This window comes from Clarias gariepinus, chromosome 4 (genome assembly GCF_024256425.1).
Source record: "Clarias gariepinus isolate MV-2021 ecotype Netherlands chromosome 4, CGAR_prim_01v2, whole genome shotgun sequence".
In the NCBI taxonomy this organism is placed as follows: Eukaryota; Metazoa; Chordata; class Actinopteri; order Siluriformes; family Clariidae; genus Clarias; species Clarias gariepinus.
Genome location: NC_071103.1, coordinates 38,945,894 through 38,968,936, shown reverse-complemented (window position 1 = coordinate 38,968,936; position 23,043 = coordinate 38,945,894). Strand labels below are relative to the sequence as shown.

Genomic DNA, 23,043 nt, shown 5'->3' with positions numbered 1-23,043 from the left:
TTAACCATCGGATTTACCTGATCAATAAATAAGCTCCACCTTTATGTGAAACTTAGCAGCTCAGCTTCGCCCCTTTTCCTATTCTTTAGCAGACACTCTATAACATTACAAACTCCTTAGACTGTATATTGACCTTTTTTTAATTTAAATACTTGTGAATAGTTAACATCAGGTTATAAGGTCCCAGGTTCAAACCCAATCACTACCAAGTTGCCACTTCTGGGCCCTTTAAGCGAGGGCCCTTAACCCACAACTGCTAAGATAAAAACATAAGTCGCTCTGGATAATGGAGTATGCCATACATGTAACTTCAAATTTTTTTTAATAAAACAGTAAAAAGCCGCCATGTGCTCAGACAGAGAGTCTCCTGACTCCAAAACAGACCATTTAGCATCTCCCATAAATCTGTCAGATGTTTAAACCTGATTGAACGTCAATTATGAGCCTCTGAGGAATTAGCATCATTAAGGAGATTGCCTACATAATGCTATGTTTTCCTTCCAGCACTCAGACATTTAGACGTGATGATGAAACACCCACTCATACTCTATGTACCTCTTATCCTGTACAGGATAGCAGAAGGACTCGGGGCACTACTCAGAGTACACCCTATACGTGGTGCCCCAATCCATTGCAATACACACACTTATTCACTACAGACAATTATTCCCTGGAGAACCTGGAGGAAAACCCACAAAGTGCACAGACTTAAAGTCAGGACTAGAACTCTAGACCCTGTGCTGCCATTATGAAACACTGTAGGCAGAAATTAACACACACACCGTTGGCTCTCTCAGAGCTACTAAGGATCCTTACAAGAGAAAAGACTGTGATTTAAGTGACAGTGGACTCAGGTATTTAATATTCAGAAACATCTAATGTCAGTAAATTGTGTTTACACTTTTATAAACTGAATCTGTTACACCTGTGAGAGTTAAATAAGGCACAGAATCAAAATAGTTTATTTTATTGACAACACTGACATCTGGTGTTTAAAATGAGGAATTTCAGCTCATCAACAGAAAATTATACACACACATTTCAAGGATAAAGCTATATCTAAGTTGTGTTTTCTTCCATTGATTTTAAGGAAGAGGTTTAAAAGAGACTGGTGAGGAAACTTATTCTAAAGAATGCTTATTTTTTTTATAATCATTTACAGAAATAATGAATAGCATCATTGTACTGTCCTCATATTCAGCTGTAATTGAGGAGAAATGATGAACGGGAAATACTGACATCTGGTGGCAAAAACGAGTATTTCTTTTCTGTGGGCTGGACGGATAAATAACTGACATCTCTCTACACCAATCAAAACGTCTTTTAAAACCTTACGTCACGGAACAGTAAACTCGAGAAATTATGAATAGATTAGATGTGAATATACAGTACATCTAATCCGGCTAACCTAATTTAGCTAGCTCGATCCTGTCACAGCGCTCACAAACCAATCATTGAGAGGCTTTACACTTTGAGTCGTGTATGACAACCTATCAGCGCTCAGAACTCCTGGGTTAAAACCCGCCTTCAGGAAACGGGGTTGTGTCTTAAAATGGCTGCGTGCTCCCTGTATCGATGTCCTATATAGGGTGTGAGTGTTACGTCATAGCTTCTCAGGACGGCGGTGTAGAGTCTAGGGCACTAACAGTGTGTGATTTGGGACACGACTGCTTCTGGTGGAGGCAATTTCAACACGTTAGGCGATATTTATTCGTAAGTAAAATACTAAAATATAGATGTTAGTGGTAATCCTGGTGATTTTAAAACACAAGTTAATTTAGGTTTTAATCGTGTGTGCTTTTTCGGACGCTTTTATCGGTTTAGTTGTTTATTTATTTTAAAATATTGTGTCCTGTTTAGTTTAGCATGCTAGCTTGCTAATCCACCAAACACAACATTGACGCCAGCTAGTGTTACTGACACGCCGCCTTTATCTTTCATTTCATTCGGATTTATTATTTTTAGCGAAATGTTCAGCAGCTAAACAGTCACGTGACCCGAGCAGTAACGTTGGTAACGGTTATGGTTGAAATAAACGCACGCGCCGTGACAGGATTGAGCTAGCCGGATTAGTTTAGCCGGATTAGTTTAGCTGTAGAATCAGGTTTAAAGTGGTTTTGATTCACAATACACTCAAACAGATGCTTACACTCGATGTAAACTGTAAATGTAAGAGATACAGCTAGTTATATTAGTTTAGCCGGATTAGTTTAACCTTACATTCAGGTTTAAGTCAGTCTGAGACTTAAATCCACTCAACTCTAGAGGATCAGACACTTAAACTTTAATGTAAGAGCGAGCGAACCCGCTTTAGTGAAATCACTGCCGTTTAAAGGACAGCGAGATGTCTTAATTGTGGTATGTTTTCTCGTTTATTAATGTCTCCCAGGTGTATGTGTGAAAGAGAGAGACATGGCGGAGCAGGACGAGGACAGCGTCCACACTAAGCGCAGTAAGACGCTGATCGTGAGACACCTGCCTGCGGACCTGAGCCGGGAGGAGAAGGAGGACCTGCTGGAGTACTTCGGTGCCTCGTCCGTGCGCGTGCTGTCCGATAAAGGCCCTTTAGTACGTCTCACTTTATTGTCTCATTCTGTACAAATACAAACCCTCTGTCTCTCACCGTTTAATAATCCCTCCTCTGTTTTCAGAAACACACCGCCTTCGCTACGTTCTCCAGCGAGACCTCAGCCTCGAGGGTAAGAGCAGAACAGGAACACGCCACAGTCGCAAGGATTTGAAACCTCACATGTCCTCTTTGAAGTCTCCTATAATGTCCAGCCTTATATCATATAATGTCACAGAGATGAATTTCATCTGATTTAATTTAACTTGTCTCTCTCTCTCTCTTTCTCTCTTGTTCTCTCCATTCGTCTCTCTGTTTATGTCTGTCTCTTTATATCTTTTGTTCTCTTTATCTTTCTGTCTCTTTATCTCTCTGTGTCTCTGTCGCTCTATTTTCTCTCTTGTTTCTTTTGTCTGTCTGTGTTTTTCTTTTTCTGTCTCTCCCTTTCTCTTTTTCTGTTTCTTTTTTCACCATCTCTCTCTCTTATCCCCCTCTTTCTCTCTTTTTCTCCTTCTCTCTATCCCTTTGCTCATCTCCCAGGCTCTGAGGAGACTCCATCAGCTGAGGATTCTGGGTCACACGCTGGTCGTGGAATTCGCCAGAGATCAAGAGAACGTCGTGGTCTTGAAGAGTCCTAAAGTTTCCGACAGGTACGCGAGACTGAAACAGCCTGGACTGTGGATGTAGAAGTGCGACCGGACATGTCTTTTACCAATCTCTTGTATTTACCATGACAAAAAACATTTAAGAATTATTGGCACCCTTGGTAAAGTGTTGAAAAAATGTCTTTAGAGTTAATCAGCTTAACCGCACTGAGAATATCAGAGAAATCTGTGAACAAGCCTTAAAACATTTACAGTATCTGTCAATAGTCCAGACCCACCATCATGTTCAATATTCTTATTTATTTTAATTGTCTTTAAAATTGTATGTTAATACTGAAGACATTGAAATTGCAACAGAATAAATAATAATTTCTGTTATCAACAAACACATTAAATACCCCAGAATACAGTTTATATTTTTTAATTAAGAGTCTTTAAAGTTCAGGCCTCGTGCTTCGATAATGGCTTTGCGACACTCGGCGTTCTCTCAGTCAGACCTCATGACGTCATCACCTGGAAACAATCCTGAAGGAGTTTCAGAGGTGTTGAATAACTTGTTGGCTGCTTTTCCTACTGTGTGGTAGAATTTCATCGTATCCATTGGTGCTTTTAGGGACAGCACTTAGGGAGACATTTAAAATTCTTGAGATGTTTCATGTCTTTAATAATGGACTGTCTTTTCTCTGTATCGAACTGAGTGTTTCTTTTCATGATATGGAGCACTATTGGGGATAGAAGACAACTGATCTAAAGCACACTAAGAACGTTTTAGACATTTTAATTTTAGCCCAAAGAGCTAACGCTTCCCTTGAAATTAGCGCAAGTGTATTTACTGCATTCACATGGATGCTCTCATTTCCAGAGTTTTAATTTGGAATGTGATGGACACTCGCAGTACTACTGACATTAATTGTATCTGTATTATTAGAGCTTTCCGAGTCATGTTTACGTTCATGTGCACGTTTTCTATCAGGAGATTATTTTTCACGTAAGTGATCCCCCCAAAACAATGTTTACAGTCCGAAACAGCTCTGACACAAAAAATTAGTCCAGGATTCCCCTCGTCATTTAAAGGCTGCGAAAGTAATTTCTTAAGGCGCGGTGTTTGCCACAAGTTGGCAGTGTGGGGAAAGGGGACTGAGATTTAGATAACTGGATTGGTAAGCTTTACGTTGTATATTAGTGTAGGCGTACAAGACTTACTTTGTCAGACTTAAGAACAAATCCGACTTAGGAACGTGCTCCCGGAATAGAACGTGTTTGTAAGTCGAGGACTACCTGTATAAGAATCACTGTGGTTGATAAACATTGAATCTTTTTTTTTTTTTTTGTGAATCGACTCGTACTGTGTTGATTGTACTCATACAGTGGTGTTCCCTTATGAATCAAAATGTAACTGATCATACAATCATCTTCATATTCTGTTTTGAAGCGGTAGAGAAGTGTGTGTGTGTTTCTCCGTTAAGTTCACCAATGGTCATTCCTGTTCCAGGGCCGCCGATGATCCAAATGAAAAGCAGAAGAAGGAGACTCAGCAGCCGAGCATTCCTCTCATCGACACCGGCATCGCCCCGAGTCTCGGGTATGAGAAGAGGAGCAGGAGGAGGTCGAAATAGAAAAGACGGGGTACAGGGACACAAAAAAAAACAGAGAGCTGAGGGAAAGACAACAGAATGAAAGACAGGAGGACGAGGGGACAGAGGAAAGAAAGAAGGAGTGATGGAATTTTGGAGCGTACTGTGTGTGTGTGTGGGAAACACAGCACCTGATTGGTCAGCTGTGACATCATCAGATAAAATCCTGACACTACACTGCATTGGTCTTACTCTTTCAGCGGTACAGATTGAAAGTATTGGCACCCTGGGTTGTTTGGGAGTGTGTGCGGCAGTTAGTCAGATATTCCTGTCTCTTAGCACACTTTGTGCACACCTCTTACATTGCTGCTGGCAGTGTGTGTGTGTGTGTGCCTGACTGTCAGGGTGTGTGTGTGTGTTGCTGACAGGCCTGCTGCTTGTGCCATTTGGTGGCACCAGGTGGTATTTGATAAAGAGGCTCAGGGCGAAGGTATTATTTTAGAGCGACTTGCCACCGCCTCACCTTCAATCACAATCTCAACTTGACAACCTCGCTCACTCGCTCGCTCCCTCTCTTTCTTCATCACTCCCTCCCTCAGTTGCCCACTCTCTCATTTTCCCCTCACTTCCTTTCTTGCATCCTCTCTTACGTCCTCCCTGACTGTCTTGTTTAGTTCCTTACTCCACAAAATGGCTCCAAACATAAATGAAATAATGATAAAGCATTTTCCAGACTATATGTCTCACCACGATTTTAGTCGCTATTAGCAAAAACGGCGTTATCAATCAGGAAAGAAAAAACATTTATAAGTCATTTTGGTATACAAGTTGTAATTTTACTTTAAAACCAGCCAATTGCTTTTTAATTAGTAGAGAAACACTACACTGGTCACCGTTAGCTATTAAAGTTTAAATTAGCCCGCATGGTATGTGTACGCTGGGCCTAACAACAAGCATTCCTCATCTGAAGCACTCAATCTGCTGTGTGTTTGGGGAGAGGGAGATGAAGTAGCGTGTTTTTCTCTGTCGGGTCGTCGTCAGATCCAACATCAGCATCGGTTCCAAATAGTCCAGACTGTCTGAATCCTGGCATTTTAGTGATGGCGTCAGTCATCACTGAAATGCCATGCGGTAAAATTCCACAGCTTTACATTTGCCGTGTAACTGTTCTCTATGCACCAAATAAAATGTCATTGTATTAAACTGTGACTTCTCATGAGTTAGAGTTTAGTGTGAGTGTACAGTCGACACAACGAAAAAGAGCCTATTTTTCTAGTTTAAACCCTAAATAATGTCCCAAAACACTTTAATTTAATTTCAAACTCAGTTTAATACATTACGCTTAAACAAAAACAAAAAAAGGAATGTGAAGGTAAACCCGTGTACTGTACTGCTGTGTCTCACGCAGTGTTAGAATGTAAAATATCGATGTCATTTCTTTATATGTACACTCGTGGCCAAAAGTTTTGAGAATTACACAAATATTAGTTTTCACAAAGTTTGCTGCTAAACTGCTTTTAGATCGTTGTTTCAGTTGTTTCTGTGATGTACTGAAATATAATTACAAGCACTTAATACGTTTCCAAGGCTTTAATCGACAATTACATGACATTTATGCAAAGAGTCCCCTTCTTTTTCAGGACTTCTGCAATTCGACTGGGCATGCTCTCAATCAACTTCTGGGTCAAATCCTGACTGATAGCAACCCATTCTTTCATAATCACTTATTGGAGTTTGTCTGAATTAGTGGGTTTTTGTTCGTCCACCCGCCTCTTAAGGATTGACCACAAGTTCTCAGTGGGATTAAGATTTTTTAAGATTAAGAGTTTCCAGGCCATGGACCCAAAATTTCAACGTTTTCGTCCCCGAGCCACTTAGTTATCACTTTTGTCCTATGGCACGGTGCTCCATCGTGCTGGAAAATGCATTGTTCAAAATTGTGAGTGAGCCCACTCCCTTGGATGAGAAGCAACCCCACACATGAATGGCCTCAGGATGCTTTACTGTTGGCAGGACTGATGGTAGCGCTCACCTTTTCTTCTCTGGACAAGCCTTTTTCCAGATGCCCCAAACAATCGGAAAGAGGCTTCATCGGAGAATAAGACTTTGCCCCAGTCCTCAGCCGTCCATTCACCATACTTTTTGCAGAAAATCAATCTGTCCCTGATGTTTTTTTTTTTTTGGAGAGAAGTGGCTTCTTTGCTGCCCTTCTTGACACCAGGCCATCTTCCAAAAGTCTTCGCTTCACTGTGTGTGCAGATGCGCTCACACCTGCCTGCTGCTATTCCTGAGCAAGCTCTGCACTGGTGGCACTCCGATCCTGCAGTTAAATCCTCTTTAGGAGACAATCCTGGTGCTTGCTGGACTTTCTTGGACGCCCTGAAGCCTTCTTAACAAGAATTGAACCTCTTTCCTTGAAGTCCTTGATGATCCTACAAATTGTTGATTTAGGTGAAATCTTAGTAGCCACATTATCCTTGCCTGTGAAGCCATTTTTATGCAACGCAGTGATGGCTGCACACGTTTCTTTCAGGTTAACAATGGAAGAACAATGATTTCAAGCATCACCCTCCTTTTGACATGTCAAGTCTGCCATTCTAACCCAATCAGCCTGACATAATGATCTCCAGCCTTGTGCACGTCAACATTCTCACCTGAGTTAACAAGACGATTACTTAAAGGACCTGCTGAGATCATTTCATGACAGCAATAAAATGCAGTGGAAAGGTTTTTTTGGGAATAAGTTAATTTTCATGGCAAAGAAGGACTATGCAATTCATCTGATCACTCTTCATAACATTCTGGAGTATATGCAAATTGCTATTATAAAAACTTAAGCAGCATCTTTTCCAATTGTATGTAATTCTTAAAACTTTTGACCACGACTGTACTGTAACTCATGCGAGCGCGTTTTCTTCGGTATCAGTACTGTAGGGTAAATACGGTAATAATTCACCATCATAGGCTGCGCTTTCATCTACGATTGCCTTTTTTTCTCTATAGTACTAAAATATTTATACTGTTATGTTTAATATAGGAATTTATCTGAATTCACGTTAATATTTGTTATATAGAAATCTTAATAGATTATTGGCGAAACTATTTAAAAAAAATTACAATTATTTTAATTTTTTTTTTCAATTATGTTACCAGTGCCAGTAGCGCCATCTAGTGACAAAGCAAGAGTAAATTCACATCTAAGTCACTTCATGTTGTAAGTGGTCCTGACTAGAAAAAAATGCGATTCATGGTCCTGAACACGCGCTACTTGTGTGAAGTTTCTTTCTCTCTCTCTTTTCATTAATTATAACTCTACTGAGGTTGTAGCGCAGCCACGTCAAAGGGTTTTTATATAGGATTTTGATAAGCAGACAAATAGAAAGCTGCTGGGCCTTATAAATCGCACCCGCTATGGTTTATGTGTCTCAATGATTTTGTGTTTTGGTTGAAGTCTCGTGAGAGTGCGCAGCTGCGTCACGAGGTCATCCTAATGACGTGACAATATGGGTCATGGGATCCTGTTAAAACGACACCAGGTGAGAGGCTCAGGAGGAGAGTATTAGGAGATGCGCTGGTATTGTGACGATTGTCGTGGAGTTGAAAGTTATTGTAGAGACTGTTGTCGGCGGATATCCTTGTCAGTTGGATTATCACCCCACGGTTTGTCTCACCACCTCGCTCCAGCTCCAAGATCATGCTCATGTCCGGTGAGGCCGATCCAGCCCTCCCACTACACACATTATTCATAAATAACCGGGACTTTGGACAATTATTCCACTCACTCACACATTATCTGGTTGTATATATTTTGTAAATATTATTAATATTATTAGATTTTTTTGGGGGTTTGTTTTTCTTTGTTTAATACACTTTGGGTTGCTGTTATCGCTATTGCTTCACCAGAGGCTAGATTAAAGTTCTCACGTTAGTGTACTGTAACCCGGTTATTAAATTATCTGATCGTTACAAGATTTGATGGTGAAGTTCAGGAGCTGCAGTGTGTGTGTGTGTGTGTGTTTTTGTGGCAGGAAACCCCGCTCCTACTGTGTTCGACTTGTAAATGGAATTTATTCTTATTTTAATATATTTTGAGTTGGATATATTTAAGAGGCTGTTCCATACCTCCTCATACCCCTCCTTCTCTATCTCTCTCTTTCCCTCCACTTGTTCGTACCTCTCACCTCCACAGATTAAAGTTCCCAGCAAATCCCACGCTGAAGTATTTATACCCTCCTCCTTCGAGCTCCATCCTGACGAACATCACTCACACCCTCGTCAGCGTACCCAAGTTCTACGTTCAGGTACGTTTAAGCCGATCCTGCTGCTTACATTTGTATACGAGGTACACACAGATTAAAAAACACACACACACTCTCTCTCACATGCTTTTCCCCCACATTTATTTATTTATTTATTTTACAATATTACATAAGCGATTAAGGCGAGGAAGAAAAAAAACACAAGTTAGCCAATGAAAGTTACTTTATTTTTTATAAAATGTATACATCTACATACCTTGCAGAAGTATATCTACAGACAAAGATTTTGCAATGGCATGTAGTATTTTTAGGTCTGTTGCTATGTCGATATGAGACTCCTGAAATCCATGACTAAAATTTTAAACACATATGTAATTGATTCCCTAAAAAAGATGTTAACTTTAATCTTTATTAGGTTATTTTTCCAATAATGTTCTGTACATGTTAGATTTTTATTAGTTTTTTTGTAATTAACAGTGTGTATGATGTGGTATACATCGGATAATGTTGGATTATGGAGTAAACTTGCACAAAACAACCACATAAAAATAAAACTCAAAGTGGATGTTACTGTGTGTGGAAGTGAACTTCTCCTCGGTGGTAGTCGTGCAGTTCCTCGTCCGTCCTCACGGTGATGCTGTTGCACTTCTGAGCTCTGAGGCGCTGTGCAACACATACTCGCACAGCAATCTTGGCTGCATATGGCGTTTGGGTCCCAATTATTGTCCGTGAGATGCATAACAGCAGGTGTATGAGGCAAATTACAACACACACATACACATACATACATACATACACAAAGAGAGTGTGGCTGCTGCTCTTTTGCTCAGGCTGATACTTTGAACTGGTTTCTCTGCAGGTTCTCCACCTGATGAATAAGATGAACCTGCCGTGTCCGTTCGGACCTGTGACCACGCCTCCTCCAGCAGTAAGCTCGCATATTTACCTCTGAAGCCACAAAAAAATAACATATAAACACAAGCTTATAACGATCAACTGATTATTGAAATAATCTTGAACCTAGTGGTGTTTGTACAGCATCAATGGCGAGAAATAATCAGATGAAATTATAACGATCAATCAGTTGGATCATCGGATGAATAATTAACACTAAACCCTTTCATGCGAAATGACCCTAATCTGATTAAATAATCCAGAAAATTCAAATAACTATGATAGTCAATTGAAATCAATAATCCCCGTCAGAACAAATAACTGCTAAAAGGTCGTATAATCCCAGGCGGATAAATTATCCAGATAATCTAGTCATCTGAGGTAATGCAAATCAATTATTTCTAGTTCTTTCCGAACAATTCCTAAATAATCCCAATCGGGTGCAATAATCCACATCACTTGAACAGTCCCAGTCAGCATATTTTATTTTAAAAATGAGTTAATCTGTTCATAATTATTTTAGATACAAACTAATCCTATTCAGGTTATCCTGTAACCAAATTAATCCCAATCAGATTACATAATCCAAATAATATAAAATATGTTGTTTATATTGATGAGTGAAAATTTAACCTATCTACATGGACAACAACCAACCATAATGAGATGAAACAACCACGATCAGCTCTGGTAATTCCAAATGCCTGAAATAATTCTAATCACAATGAATAATCCTACTCTATTAAATAATTTGAATCATGCAAAATAATCCAAATACTCTGAAATTACTTTACTCAAATTAAATAATCTAAATCACATGGAGTAAGCCCACCAAGTAATCCCAGGCAGGTAATTTATATAATCTAAATTATGTGAAGTCATTATATCTTTAATATAATTTTAGTCAGATTAAATAATCTGAAATAATATATGAATATTGTCAAATAATTCAAGGCATACTAAGTATTTAAATGATCAGAGGCATGTAGAATAATCTGGATCAGAAGTTCACACTGTGAGCATCTTTCCTGTTATAACAGAGTGTGTGTGTATGTGTGTGTGTGTGAATGTTTAATCGATGAACAGACGTATTCATGTGGTTTATTTAGCTTCTAAAGATCAACACTGATGTTTAAACATCTACACGTGTGCAGTATTTCCAGCCAGATGGTCTGTTAATATCAGAGAGGGGAAAAGGGATTAAATGTCCAACGCTGTGTCTTTTCATTTCAGTATACACTGGCTCACGGCCCTCTGCCCCCCATGGTGCCCCCGCCTCCTGCGTTTCCCCTGGAGAACCCACCGCTACCTAAGGGCACGGGCGATGAAGATGAGGAGTCAGAGTACGAGAGCGAAGATGACGAAGAGAGAGAGAGGTCTGTAAAATGTCTCAGTCTTTCAGAGGAATATTCTGATTTAATTGTTATTAACTTGGACCCCTTTTTTTTTTAAATACTGTAGACGACTTTAACTGACTTTTTGTTATATGTTTGATGTTACGTGTGTGAGTGAGTGGGAGTAAAGTGTTCGATACTTTCTGTCCCTGCAGGATGATCAGGTTGATGGGTCTCGTTAACCAGCCGTGCAAACGGCCTCTGAGAACAAAAACACCGGTCAAGAGAAAGAAACCCAAACTGAAGGACCTGTTTACACCAAAACCCGAACCACACAGGTATGACACACCCCCTCCCCCTCTAACCCGAACCGCACAGGTATCTCACACGCCCTTGAACCCAAACCGCACAGGCGTCGCACACACGCCCTCGAACCTGGTGTCGCCCACCCCCTCTAACCCGAACCGCACAGGTATCTCACACGCCCTTGAACCCAAACCGCACAGGCGTCGCACACGCCCTCGAACCCGAACCGCACAGTTGTCGCACACGCCCTCGAACCCGAACCGCACAGGTGTCGCACACGCCCTCGAACCCGAACCGCACAGGTGTCGCACACGCCCTCGAACCCGAACCGCACAGGTGTCGCACACGCCCTCGAACCCGAACCGCACAGGTGTCTCACGCACACACGCCCTCGAACCGCACAGTTGTCGCACGCACACACGCCCTCGAACCCGAACCGCACAGGTGTCGCACGCACACACGCCCTCGAACCGCACAGGTGTCTCACGCACACACGCCCTCGAACCCGAACCGCACAGGTGTCGCTCGCACACACGCCCTCGAACCCGAACCGCACAGGTGTCGCACGCACACACGCCCTCGAACCCGAACCGCCCAGGGTTCACACGCCCTCGAACCCGAACCACACAGGCATCATGTAACAGGCCTCATGTACACATGTAACTACATTCAGCTAACATCTAATCTCTCAGAAGTTCCACCACAATTCACTTTGGGCTTTTACATCAATCACAATGAACAATATTTCAGTCACATCTTCAGTACTTTTCTACTTCCTTTTACTTTACTTTTTCTCTTTTTTTTTGTTTTGTTTCTTATCCAGATTTTAACATTGCCAAGTGTGGAAAAGATCAAAAACCCGTACCTAAGTGCAGTGTGTAAACTCTCACCCAATGTATGCTCCAGGGCCTAAGTATCACCTAAGAGAGCTGTTTAATTACTTCTTCAACGTTAAAATAAACTCGTTGATTTATTCTGTGCTAGTGCTCCAGGTCCCACTCTGAGGCCCTCTGATGTATTTGAGCAGCCGCTCCAGCTAGGACCCAAGAAGATCGAGTTCCACATCCCGGCTGAGACAGTCGTGATGGCACAAGAGGAAAAGGAGGACAAGGAGCAGGAGACGAAGGAGGAGGAGGAGGATGAGGAGCAGGAGGAGACTCTGCAGGAAGCAGCAGGTGATGAACAAGATGTTACGATCAAGTCTTTAATGTGGTTCAGATTATTTTTTGATGTGCAGGTTGGTAGCTCCGCCCTTTTATTAAATTTCCATTATCTTTATCGATAAAATAATCATATCTTCTTCTTTTTTTTGTAATCCCTAAAAGCATAATGTTTTAAAAAGCATTTAAGTTAACTTAAAAATCAAGCGGAACAGTTATACAACGGTTATTGTTTAAAATTGACAAATTTTGTTTATTATGTTGCCTATTTTGTGCTGAAAAAAAAAACGATATGTCCTTCAATACTGCACAATCCTGAGCCCAGTATATGTTTATTATAATAACAGCAAAACAATGGCTAAAATGGATAAAACCCCGACCCTATTTTAGAGTGATGGGCGTGTCAGGGTAAGAAGGGAACCACCTGAATGTACTGAATCACCAGAGTATCACATCTATGGAGGGTTTCTTCCCTGATGGTACATGTCATATTCCAGGACACAAAGCTGTAGGAAAGTCAGTTTTGTGTTGACGTTTTTAACCACACACACACACACACACACACACACACAGACGTGGTATAAAAGGGATAAACCGAATCAGGGAGTTGTTTCGGTTCTTCTTGTTTTGCACAGATAAACAGCAGCGTGTGAGAAGCGGAGGATAAGGCCCGGGATAATTTGGATTGAGGGAGAGAAAGAAAGGCTACATGCAATTCTCCAAGGAGGAATTTATCAGCACAGACTTTGGCTTTCTGCTCCAACACACACACACACACACACACACACACACACACAGGGGGAGAGTGAGTAGATCTGTATGACAAGTTTCTCTGGGACTTGCAGCGGGCCGCTGCTCTTCATAATTTCTCATCGTCGTTTTTTCTTAGAGCATGTGACAGCACACATCACGACCTCACACACACACACACACACACACACACACACACACACACACACACACACTGAAGAGATTTAAACTAAAGTGAAAGCCGCTTGTTTTACCGGCCTGTCGTCTTCTTCTTCTTTGCACGTTGTTTTCTCAGACGTGTTAGGATAACGGTGTAAATATTCATCAGCTCACCTTGCCATACGGGTGTGAATATTTACGATATGATGGCAGACACTGATGGAATGTGGGGTATTTGTGCGGATCTGTGTGTGTAAAGTCTGACACCACTCTGCTCCACTGGTTTATTATAGCGGTTCATTATTATTTCTTTGAGAGGTGAAGGAGGCATGGGCTCAGTGTCTCACCGAAGCAGGGATGAGGAAGGAGGCGTGGCCTCTGTGGCCTTGTGACGGAGGTGTGGCCTCGGTGTCTCGACCTCATTAGAGTAAGTGTGGCGAAGGAGGTGTGGCCTCAGTGTCTCTCTGATGGTGGCTCGCCTCAGAGTCTTAGTCTCATCGAAGGAGGTGTGGCCTCAGTGACTCTTCTCATTGGAGCAGGTATCCAATGGAGGCGTGGCCTTAGTGGCATTATCATTGGAGGTCTGGTAAGGAGGTGTGGCCTCAGTGTCTTGGTCTCATCGGAGGTGGTGTCGCCTCACTGGCTCTGTGATGGAGGTGTGGCCTTGGTGTCCTGGTTTCATTAGAGCAAGTGTGGTGAAGGGGGTTTGGCCTCAGTGTCTCTTCTCACTGGAGCAGGTATCCAAAGGAGGCGTGGCCTCATCATTGGAGGTGTGGGGAAGGAGGCATGGCCTCGGTGATTCGGTATCTTGATCTCACTGGAGCAAGACTGGCTGAGGAGGTGTGTCCCCAATGTCCTCATTAGAGTAACTGTGGCGTAGGAGGTGTGGCCGCAGTGTTTTTGTGACGGCGGTGTGTCCTCAGTGTCTTAGTTTCATTGTAGGAGGTGTGTCCACAGTGTCTCTTTGACGGAGGTGTGTCCTCGGTGTCATCTTGGCCTCAGTCAAGCAGGTGTGGATAAGGAGGCGTGGCCTCTTTTTCTCAGCTCTCTTTCTCAGCTCTCTGGTTCCAAAGTTCTAATACCGTGTGTGTAATTGGTATTTAAGATCAAATCTCGTCTTTGTGTTTTAAGTCCTAACTGCTTCTTTCTTTCTCTGTCTCCTGTACAGACTCGGCTGAGCAGGAAGTGGGAGGGTCAGGATTTGGGAAGCTGTATCCCAGCACACAGAGCTGCAGAGAGGAGGAGAGCGGGGAGGAAGAGGATGAAATCCCCTCTGAGTTCATCTCCCGGAGAGAGCTGGAGAGAGGACGACTCTCCAGAGACGGTACAACAATCTCTCTCACTCTCATCCCCGAATGAAAGCTCATAAACTCACATACACGCACACACACACATTAATCACTTTGTATATAAAACGTTCTGAACATAATCGTGTGCGTGTGTGTGTGTGTCAGAGATGAAGAGGATGTCCGTGTTTAAGAACTACGAACCCGGAGAACCTACGTGCAGGCTTTACGTAAAGAACATCGCCAAACAAGTGGAAGAAAAAGTGAGTAGAGAGCCGAAACACAGCGCTGTAAGAGGCTGTACAGTTACACCACAGCACTGTTGCATTATGGGAATGTTAATTATATAACGTTTCTGGAATGAGTCTCCAGTGTCAGAGCTTTATAACAGTCAAGTAAAGGTAAAGCTTTTTTTAATCATCATTGTTAGTGGTACCACATTGGAGTGTTTGTCTCTTTTTTCCTCAGGACCTGAAGTATATCTACAGCAGGTACATCGACACCTCATCAGAAGACGAGAGGAACAGGTGAACAACTCTTACTCTTTACTGCAGCTATACTACCACAGACCAGGGTTTTTCCTGTAATGATGCTGCTGTATAAAAGATCTGTAACTATTCACGTGTATGATCACATTGAGCCTGTAAAAAACGAGGTAGGTTTTGTTTTATAGTAACAATGGTACAAGTTAACACTTTGGGCTGAAGCTTGATTTGTTTTATCCCCTCCCTCACGTCGTTTTTATCCATTTATTGACTTGTCTACAAGTGTTAGCATGTAGTATATGAAACAAGTTGCGAGAGATGTAGGTTTCCTACTGCATTCCAGAATAAGAGATCGAATAAATAAATTCTCTTCCATTTTAATAAACTCCGAAAAGTCAGACTTTGATGTTTGAATTGTACCTGAATTGTACTGTTTATTTTTTTTCTTCTTCTTCTTTTCAGATTTGATATTGTATTAATGAAAGAGGGAAGAATGAAAGGTCAAGCCTTCATCGGTCTCCCCAGTGAGAAAAGTGCAGAGAAGGCCTTGAGGGATACGAACGGATACGTCCTACACGACAAGCCCCTAGTGGTTGTATCCTTCATCTTGCCTGCTTCACGGCAATTCACTCGCTTCCACTTCTCCGTGTGATGAAAATGTCACTCCATCCGTGGTGTGTGATTTTTCTGAAATCTGGTGTCGCGTGTGTTTTAAAGGAACGAGTGTGGAGTTTAAACGTCAGTTGTGTCTTCATGTGGGTGAATTTTAATCAAAGGGTACGAGTTCCCATTCTGTGTTTTAGCCTTAACTTAAATCACTCCAGCAATTCGCTCGATCGGCAAAACCTAAACAGGACCCGACCGGTCCGAAGACTGGAGCCAGAAAACACTAAGTGGGGTAAGTGAACTGTAATTTTAACAAACTGATAAGAAAATGTACAAGTGGTGGGGTCAAAGATATAGGCTGAAAAAGAGATGGGTATAGGTTAATAGGTGTAGCCAATAGGTGGTCAGCAACAACAGGTGGACATCTGCCAGGAATTAGGGGCGGGGCCAGGTGGAGACCTGCGAAGAGTTGAGGGGCGGGATCAAGTTAATTTTTTTTTTTTTTTAAGTTAATATTCAAGAGAGAATGGGTGGGGCTAGGAAGAGAGGGCTAAAGGGGGTGGAGCCAACTCAAGAGCTGCAGCAAGCTGGAAACCTCTAAAATTCTGGAAAATTTACCCCCTTTTGTCCCCATAAACAGTTGGTTTATTGTGATCTGACTCATTTTGATCACATGACCGGTAATATTACACTTTTAATTAAAGTTGAAGGAATGTGTAGAAGTGTTAAACCCGTGTTTGTCCTTGTTGAAGATTTTGAAGTCACATCAGTCTCAGCTCTGCAGTACTCTGTGTGTATCCTTAATCCTGCATATCCTTTCATAGGCTGACTGGAAACAGTTATTATTATTATTATTATTATTATTAATGTTAATGTTATTATACAATGTAATGATTTAGGTTAAGTGAAGAACGTTCCTTGTTGTTTTGAGCTCCATGCTCTCTCGCTTGTGATTTCAGCTCCCAGGTGAAGAACCTCCTCCTCTTCCTCCTCAGTGTCCTCACCAGAGGTTCATCTCTCTGTCTCTCTCAGATTCCGTACCAATTCACTGGTGCTGTGTGCTCTATTAATGTAACATGATGAAAATAAATAAAAATGGTTTTACATCAGTGCTGTGGATTACATTGTGTGTTTGATTTTCTCTCTCATGCACACTCACACAGATAGGGGAGGGGCTGCTGTGAGGCTGGGGTTGGACAGTAGAGACACTGTGATATGGTGTTGTCAACACCTTCAAATCTTATGTAATTGATCTGATTTTCTGTCTCTTTCTGTAGAGTCTTAATCTGTGATTTTGCATCTATATGCATTTTCTCATTTGTGGCTGTCTTTCCTTCTGTATAAATCTGAATGTCTGCTTTTGTCTGATTGTCTAATCTTAATCTAATGTCTGGTTTATGTACCTACATGTCTGATCTAATTAGCCTATCTGTTCCCCTGGCTATCCTGCTTATTCACATATCTGTCTTTTTTTTTTTTTTTTTTTTTATCTAGTCTGATCTGTTTAACCGTATCTATTTCTCAGCACATCATATGTAACTGTCTGCCTTTCTCTCCACTAGTTTACCTCTTTTTATGGTTGTCCATCCATGCATCTCATTATTATTTTAAGCAGAATGTTAACTTCGGGTCTGATAGTAAAGATTTGGGTGTGTGGGTTGTGATGCTGATTATTATAATTTTTATTATTATTATTAGTATTATTTAAAAAATATTTTCTCTTTTGCTCTCTGATCGTGGACTGATTGAGATGAGTTTTTAATGGGGACTAAATTTAGAAAGTGATCTATCAGGCAGCCATTTCAGCTTTCAGCAACTTTGCAACAGATGGTGGTGTCAGTACAGGAACAGTCCACACGCGCGCACACACACACACACACAAGAAGAGGTACAAAGCAGAGGAGCTGGACTTGAGTCGACCTCTGTGGGAGGCCGTGGCTCACTGGCGCTCGCTGCTCGGACCTGGTGCTCCTTCTCCGACACTGTGAGGTGAGAGAGGTCCTCTATCTGGTGTCAAAGCTTCCAGAGGAATGAAAACATTTCAATGGTTACGTGTTCGGGAACATAACGCCTTAAACATGGCTATCTTTTAAAAAGGTGATACCTGACCTCTAATTATCACGGAGAGTGAAAGAAAATGGATTCCATCCAAGCTCCAGCTCAGCCTCAACCTTATGTACACTTGTAACGAGCAGAATATTTAACACAAAAATGAGTTTTGCTTGCGATGCTTTAAAACCTGTGAGCAAAGACCAACAGTGTATCATACAAAAGAAACTAACCAAAAAGGTGCGCCAAAACCAATGAAGAAACAATATTTATAAATTATATACAACTAATAAAGGGTGTAAGTGAGTGCATTGAAAAATCTAAATACTTGGCATGCCAACTAAACAGAGCAGGGGCACATGTGGGGCAATGAGGCGCTAAAATCTGATTTAACTCCATATGACCATGTGGTTAAGAATTCACAATGGACCACATAACGAGCTCAATCATCCCAAGAGCTAAACATTAGTGGAACCAGAACTTCCATATCATTGTATGTTTTGGTCCATGTGGACTTCAGACTGCACACTTTTTTTCTTTGTTGTTTTCCACAGCCTGTAAAGATTAGTTAAATCTATTATTAAATCCAATTATTTTATTAATTGCTGCTCGTCCTGCATCTTGTTCCAAATCAGCTGTAAATACCAGACCTGCTAACCCTGGACGGGTCTGATCACAGCCACAACACCTGGACTAGCCAAGCGCAGCTACACCTCAGTCTTCATGATCTTGGGGGAACGGTGGAGAGTTCACTCCAACAAATCATTTATTAATTGTCATCTGGACATTTTTAGCCCTTCATCCTGACAGACATAATTGCTTCCCTGCACCAGATTTCTTCTCCCTGTGAGCAGATTGTGGTTTCCAAAGCGCCCAGTCCTGTCAGCTAGCGTCTGTGCTCCGGATCTGGGACGGAACGTGCATCAGCAGATGCCTCCACGTCGCGGTACAAAACGCTGTAAAAGTCTGAGACACAGTCATTCAGGAAAATGAGCTGTCTGGAAAAACGATCTGTTCCTTACACTGCTTACTTCATTGTGCTGACGCAGTGATTATGTGTGTGTGTGTGTGTGTGTGTGTACGTCATCATGCTTACTGCTGTGACTCGATGATGACACAGTGATTGTAGTAGTGAAGAACATAATTTTAAACTATTTATACCCAATGTACACAAGGCGTCTAATCTAATCTAATCTAATCTTATCTAATCTTTCTACCTGTCCAATCTGCATGTCTGTTTGAACATCTAATCTGCTTTTTGAGTCATCTCATTTAAATCTACTGTATGTCTGCCCATCTGTTTAATCTGTCCATCTAATCTACATGCTCATCCAATCCACCTTCTGTCTGTCCTTGTAATTTACACATCTTTAAATCTAATCCATGTGTCTGTCCAACTAATCTACCTCTCTTTGTAATGTCCTTGCCTGTTTAACACACCTATCCATTTAATATGCCTATCTGTCTAATCTACCTGTCTGTCTATTCTATGTCTCTGTCCAATCCCACCTCCTGTCTGTCATTTTATTGAGTCTGATCCAAGTCTGTCCATCTAATCTACCTGCCTATGAACTTGCCTGTCCTTCTAATATATGTTTGTCCAATCTACCTATCTTGTCTCCCTGTCTGTCCCTGACAACTAACTGTCAGTCTGTCTTAACCACCCGTCTGTCTGTCTAATATCTGTTTATCTACTCCACCACTTTGTCTAATCTGTCTGTCCTGGTGTCTCAATCTTCCATATTTAATCTACTTCTCTTGCCTTTTCTTCTAATCTACCTGTCTACTCTACCTGCCTTTCTGTTTAACCCACATGTCTGTCGACATCTCAGTCTTTGTCCATTTGTCTGATTCATGTGTTTGGTCTGTCCATTCAATTTACTTGTTCATTTGTCTTTCTAACCTCTGTCTCTCCATCTAATCTATCAGTTTGTCTTTTTATATTACTTACTTGTCTGTTTATCTCATCTATCCGTCTGTCTACATCTCAGTCTTTGATGAATTGTCTAATTCATGTATTTGTCCATCCAATTTACTTGGTTATTTATCTTTCCAATCTGTCTCTCCATTTATTTACCTGTCTGTCTACAGATCAGTTGTTGTCTGTATGTCTAATTCATGTCTGTGTTCGTCTACCTGTCTTCCTAATTCAACCGTCTGGTTTGACCTATGTTTCTTTTTAACCTACACGTCTGTCTGTCCATCTGATCTGTGTTTGTCTCTCCATTGAGGCTTCCTATGCTTTTAAACAGTCTTTCTTTCTGTTTCTGCCTGATCTGTTTATCTCTGTGTCCATGTGCGAACTACTTGCCTGTAGATCTAATCTACTTGTTGGTCTGTCTGTAGTCTGTCCGTTGCCGTAATCTCTCTCTCTAACTGTATATATTCTTGATCAGAAATCCGTCTGTCTAGTATACACACGTCTCATCCCATCATTATGGAAATGAATCCCATCTCCTTTTCTCTTCCTTGCAGGTGAAGATCTGCGCAGACGTCATCATCCATCACACATGTGCATCAGACGCAGGGGAGGACCAGCCCCTCGACCCGCGGCTCATACTTCACTGCCAGCCGAGAGGAGTTCCCATCTGTGCCCTATTCCTCTTCCGACTTCAACCATGACAAATGCACCAGCGGCGGCGGAAATATTGAGAATTACCGAGACATTTATCAGCTATAATTTCAGCAACAATGACAAATCGCCGGTTGGGAATGTCATCGGACAGCGGCGTAAATAGGTTTGCTTCACTACATAAACCCTGCATATGAATTTCCTCTCAGATGTTTCCGCAGGTGTGAAACTGCCAGCTGGTCGCCCTCCCTGACCCAGCGTTGAAGAAAGAGAATGTTCACGGGGGAGACGTACTTTACATGAACTGGCCATTGGATGTCGTCGTGGCTCTGGTGTCCATGTTCGTACTTATAAGCACAAGAGACATAATAATCTCAACACCTACTGGTGCAGGATTCTTAATGATTGAGAAGTGCAAAAAAGCTTAATGTTATCATTAACAAACAGCTAATAGTAATAATAAACCAATTAAAACACACATGAAGCAGATAATTATTTAAATAAATGTTAAGATTGAGATACAACATTTTATCAGGAATACTTACTCCCATCGTCTATACTGCTTAAACCCGTGTGCAGGGTTGCAGGGACGCATACTGGCATGTAAGTATATATTTTACATTTTAGTCCTTTATTGATTTTTTTTTTCTTTTACTTTACTGTTACTCAGATCAAAGGTACAGCAAAAACCCGTGCTTTTACTTCACTACATTTCTGCATGGCATTGTGTTACCTAACCACCTTCTCTGTCTATACAAAGGAAGGAATAAAACTGATAAAGTATGCAGATGACATGGCCCTAGTGGCACATCTGACTGACACCCATGTCCTGTCTCTATACAAACAAGAAGGTAATAGCTTGGCTCAGGTATTTGCAAAGAGCTTATTGGACCTAAACATTCTGACACGGTGTATAAAAAGCACAACTGCGAAGGCACTTCAGGTCAGCAAAGATATTTCAACGTAAAAATCACTGATTAAACCCTTCTCGTCCGCTGCATTGTTCATTCATGCTATTGCCATCAGGCAGGTGCTACAAAGTCCCACTGACCCAAATAAACATTTACAAGAAATAATTTATTCCCAGTGCAATAATTGCTTTAAACAGTAAAAAATAGACCGTTTTGTACATTTTTACTGATCGTACGTTTGTGTAGATCATGGAGCATTATCAAAGAAAAATGTCTGTCACTATCTGGGACAGACAATAAATCTTATCTTATCATACTGATGTGTAGTATTTAAAGTAGGAACTTCACCACCTGCTGACTGTTATGAGTAATTGCATGCCTTGCCTTTCCTTTGAGACTAATAACGTAACTAGTATTAATAACGTAAGTAAATTTCAAGGTGAGAACTTCTGACCTGGTACTCAAGTACCAAAGGAAACTGAGGACTTTTACTTTTACTGCATGTCTGTGTGAAGTTTATGTGTATGTCCTCACCATGTCCAGCTGGGTTTCCTCAGTCGTCGCCACATGTATGCAAAAGTTTAAGCACCCTGGGCAAAAAGACAAATAATAATAATAAACAAGTAAACGAATGTTATGGCGACAGAAAAGTATGTCAATTTTTTTTTTTTTTTTTAGTAGTTTAGTTTAGTGACTAGTTTTATCCAGACAGTTGCTATTGCTGACCATCCAGTGATTACAGATACAGTGATTTTTAATAGACTTTTATATAGACTCTCTCTACTGCTGCATCTGTCTGCCAGGCATGAATGTACAGTAGCATGCATGATAAATTGGCTTTACAGTATCTGTATATGTCCCTGTCCATCCAAACTCTGCCTCAGTCGAACAGTGAAGGTTCTCATGTACAATCGTCCCACCCGGACTCGGTCAGTGTTCACGCATGGTTATCAGATAATGCTAGTAAAGCACACCCACATGGAAAGAACCTATATGAGGATATATGCGCATATATGAAACCTATATGCAGTATATATGCACATATATCCTCACCTATATGAGGATATATGCGCATATATCTTCACCTATATGAAGTATATATGCACATATATCCTGACCTATATGAGGATATATGCGCATATATGAAGGCCTATATGCAGTATATATGCGCATATATCCTCACCTATATGAGGATATATGCACATATATCTTCACCTATATGCAGTATATATGCACATATATCCTCACCTATATGAGGATATATACGCATATATCTTCACCTATATGCAGTATATATGCACATATATCCTGACCTATATGAGGATATATGCGCATATATCTTCACCTATATGAAGTATATATGCACATATATCCTGACCTATATGAGGATATATGCGCATATATGAAGGCCTATATGCAGTATATATGCGCATTTATCCTCACCTATATGGGGATATATGCGCATACATGAAGCCTATATGCAGTATATATACATATATATGATAATATATATGCTGCATATAGGCA

At 41.2% G+C, this 23,043-nt stretch overlaps 1 protein-coding gene across 3 annotated transcripts; it reads left to right on the top strand.

The window, feature by feature from the left end:
- Positions 1-1,631: 1,631 nt before the first annotated feature.
- On the top strand, positions 1,632-21,131 carry rnpc3 (RNA-binding region (RNP1, RRM) containing 3). Of its 3 annotated transcripts, XR_008357978.1 has the most exons (18): positions 1,632-1,713; positions 2,390-2,568; positions 2,652-2,699; positions 3,107-3,216; positions 4,664-4,753; positions 8,935-9,046; positions 9,864-9,932; positions 11,132-11,274; positions 11,448-11,570; positions 12,523-12,713; positions 14,776-14,931; positions 15,062-15,156; positions 15,362-15,420; positions 15,841-15,973; positions 16,203-16,276; positions 16,737-17,035; positions 17,148-17,228; positions 20,509-21,131. XR_008357978.1 is itself a non-coding variant. In XM_053495500.1 (16 exons), the coding sequence occupies exons 2-15, from the start codon at positions 2,413-2,415 to the stop codon at positions 16,269-16,271; spliced, it is 1,554 nt and encodes a 517-aa protein (XP_053351475.1). In that variant the 5' UTR covers positions 1,632-1,713; positions 2,390-2,412; the 3' UTR covers positions 16,272-16,276; positions 16,944-17,093. The 3 variants fall into 3 exon arrangements, 2 of the variants coding, with proteins under 2 accessions (XP_053351475.1, XP_053351473.1); XM_053495500.1 differs by lacking the exons at positions 17,148-17,228; positions 20,509-21,131 and having other exon boundaries at positions 16,944-17,093; XM_053495498.1 differs by lacking the exons at positions 17,148-17,228; positions 20,509-21,131 and having other exon boundaries at positions 16,737-17,093.
- Positions 21,132-23,043: the final 1,912 nt, after the last annotated feature.

Coding starts and splice junctions, on each gene's coding strand:
- rnpc3 (XM_053495500.1), top strand. CDS start 2,413: ATGGCGGAGCAGGACGAGGACAGCGTCCACACTAAGCGCAGTAAGACG. Junction 11,571..12,522: donor CCAAAACCCGAACCACACAG/GTATGACACACC, acceptor ATTCTGTGCTAG/TGCTCCAGGTCCCACTCTGA. Junction 12,714..14,775: donor GACTCTGCAGGAAGCAGCAG/GTGATGAACAAG, acceptor TCTCCTGTACAG/ACTCGGCTGAGCAGGAAGTG.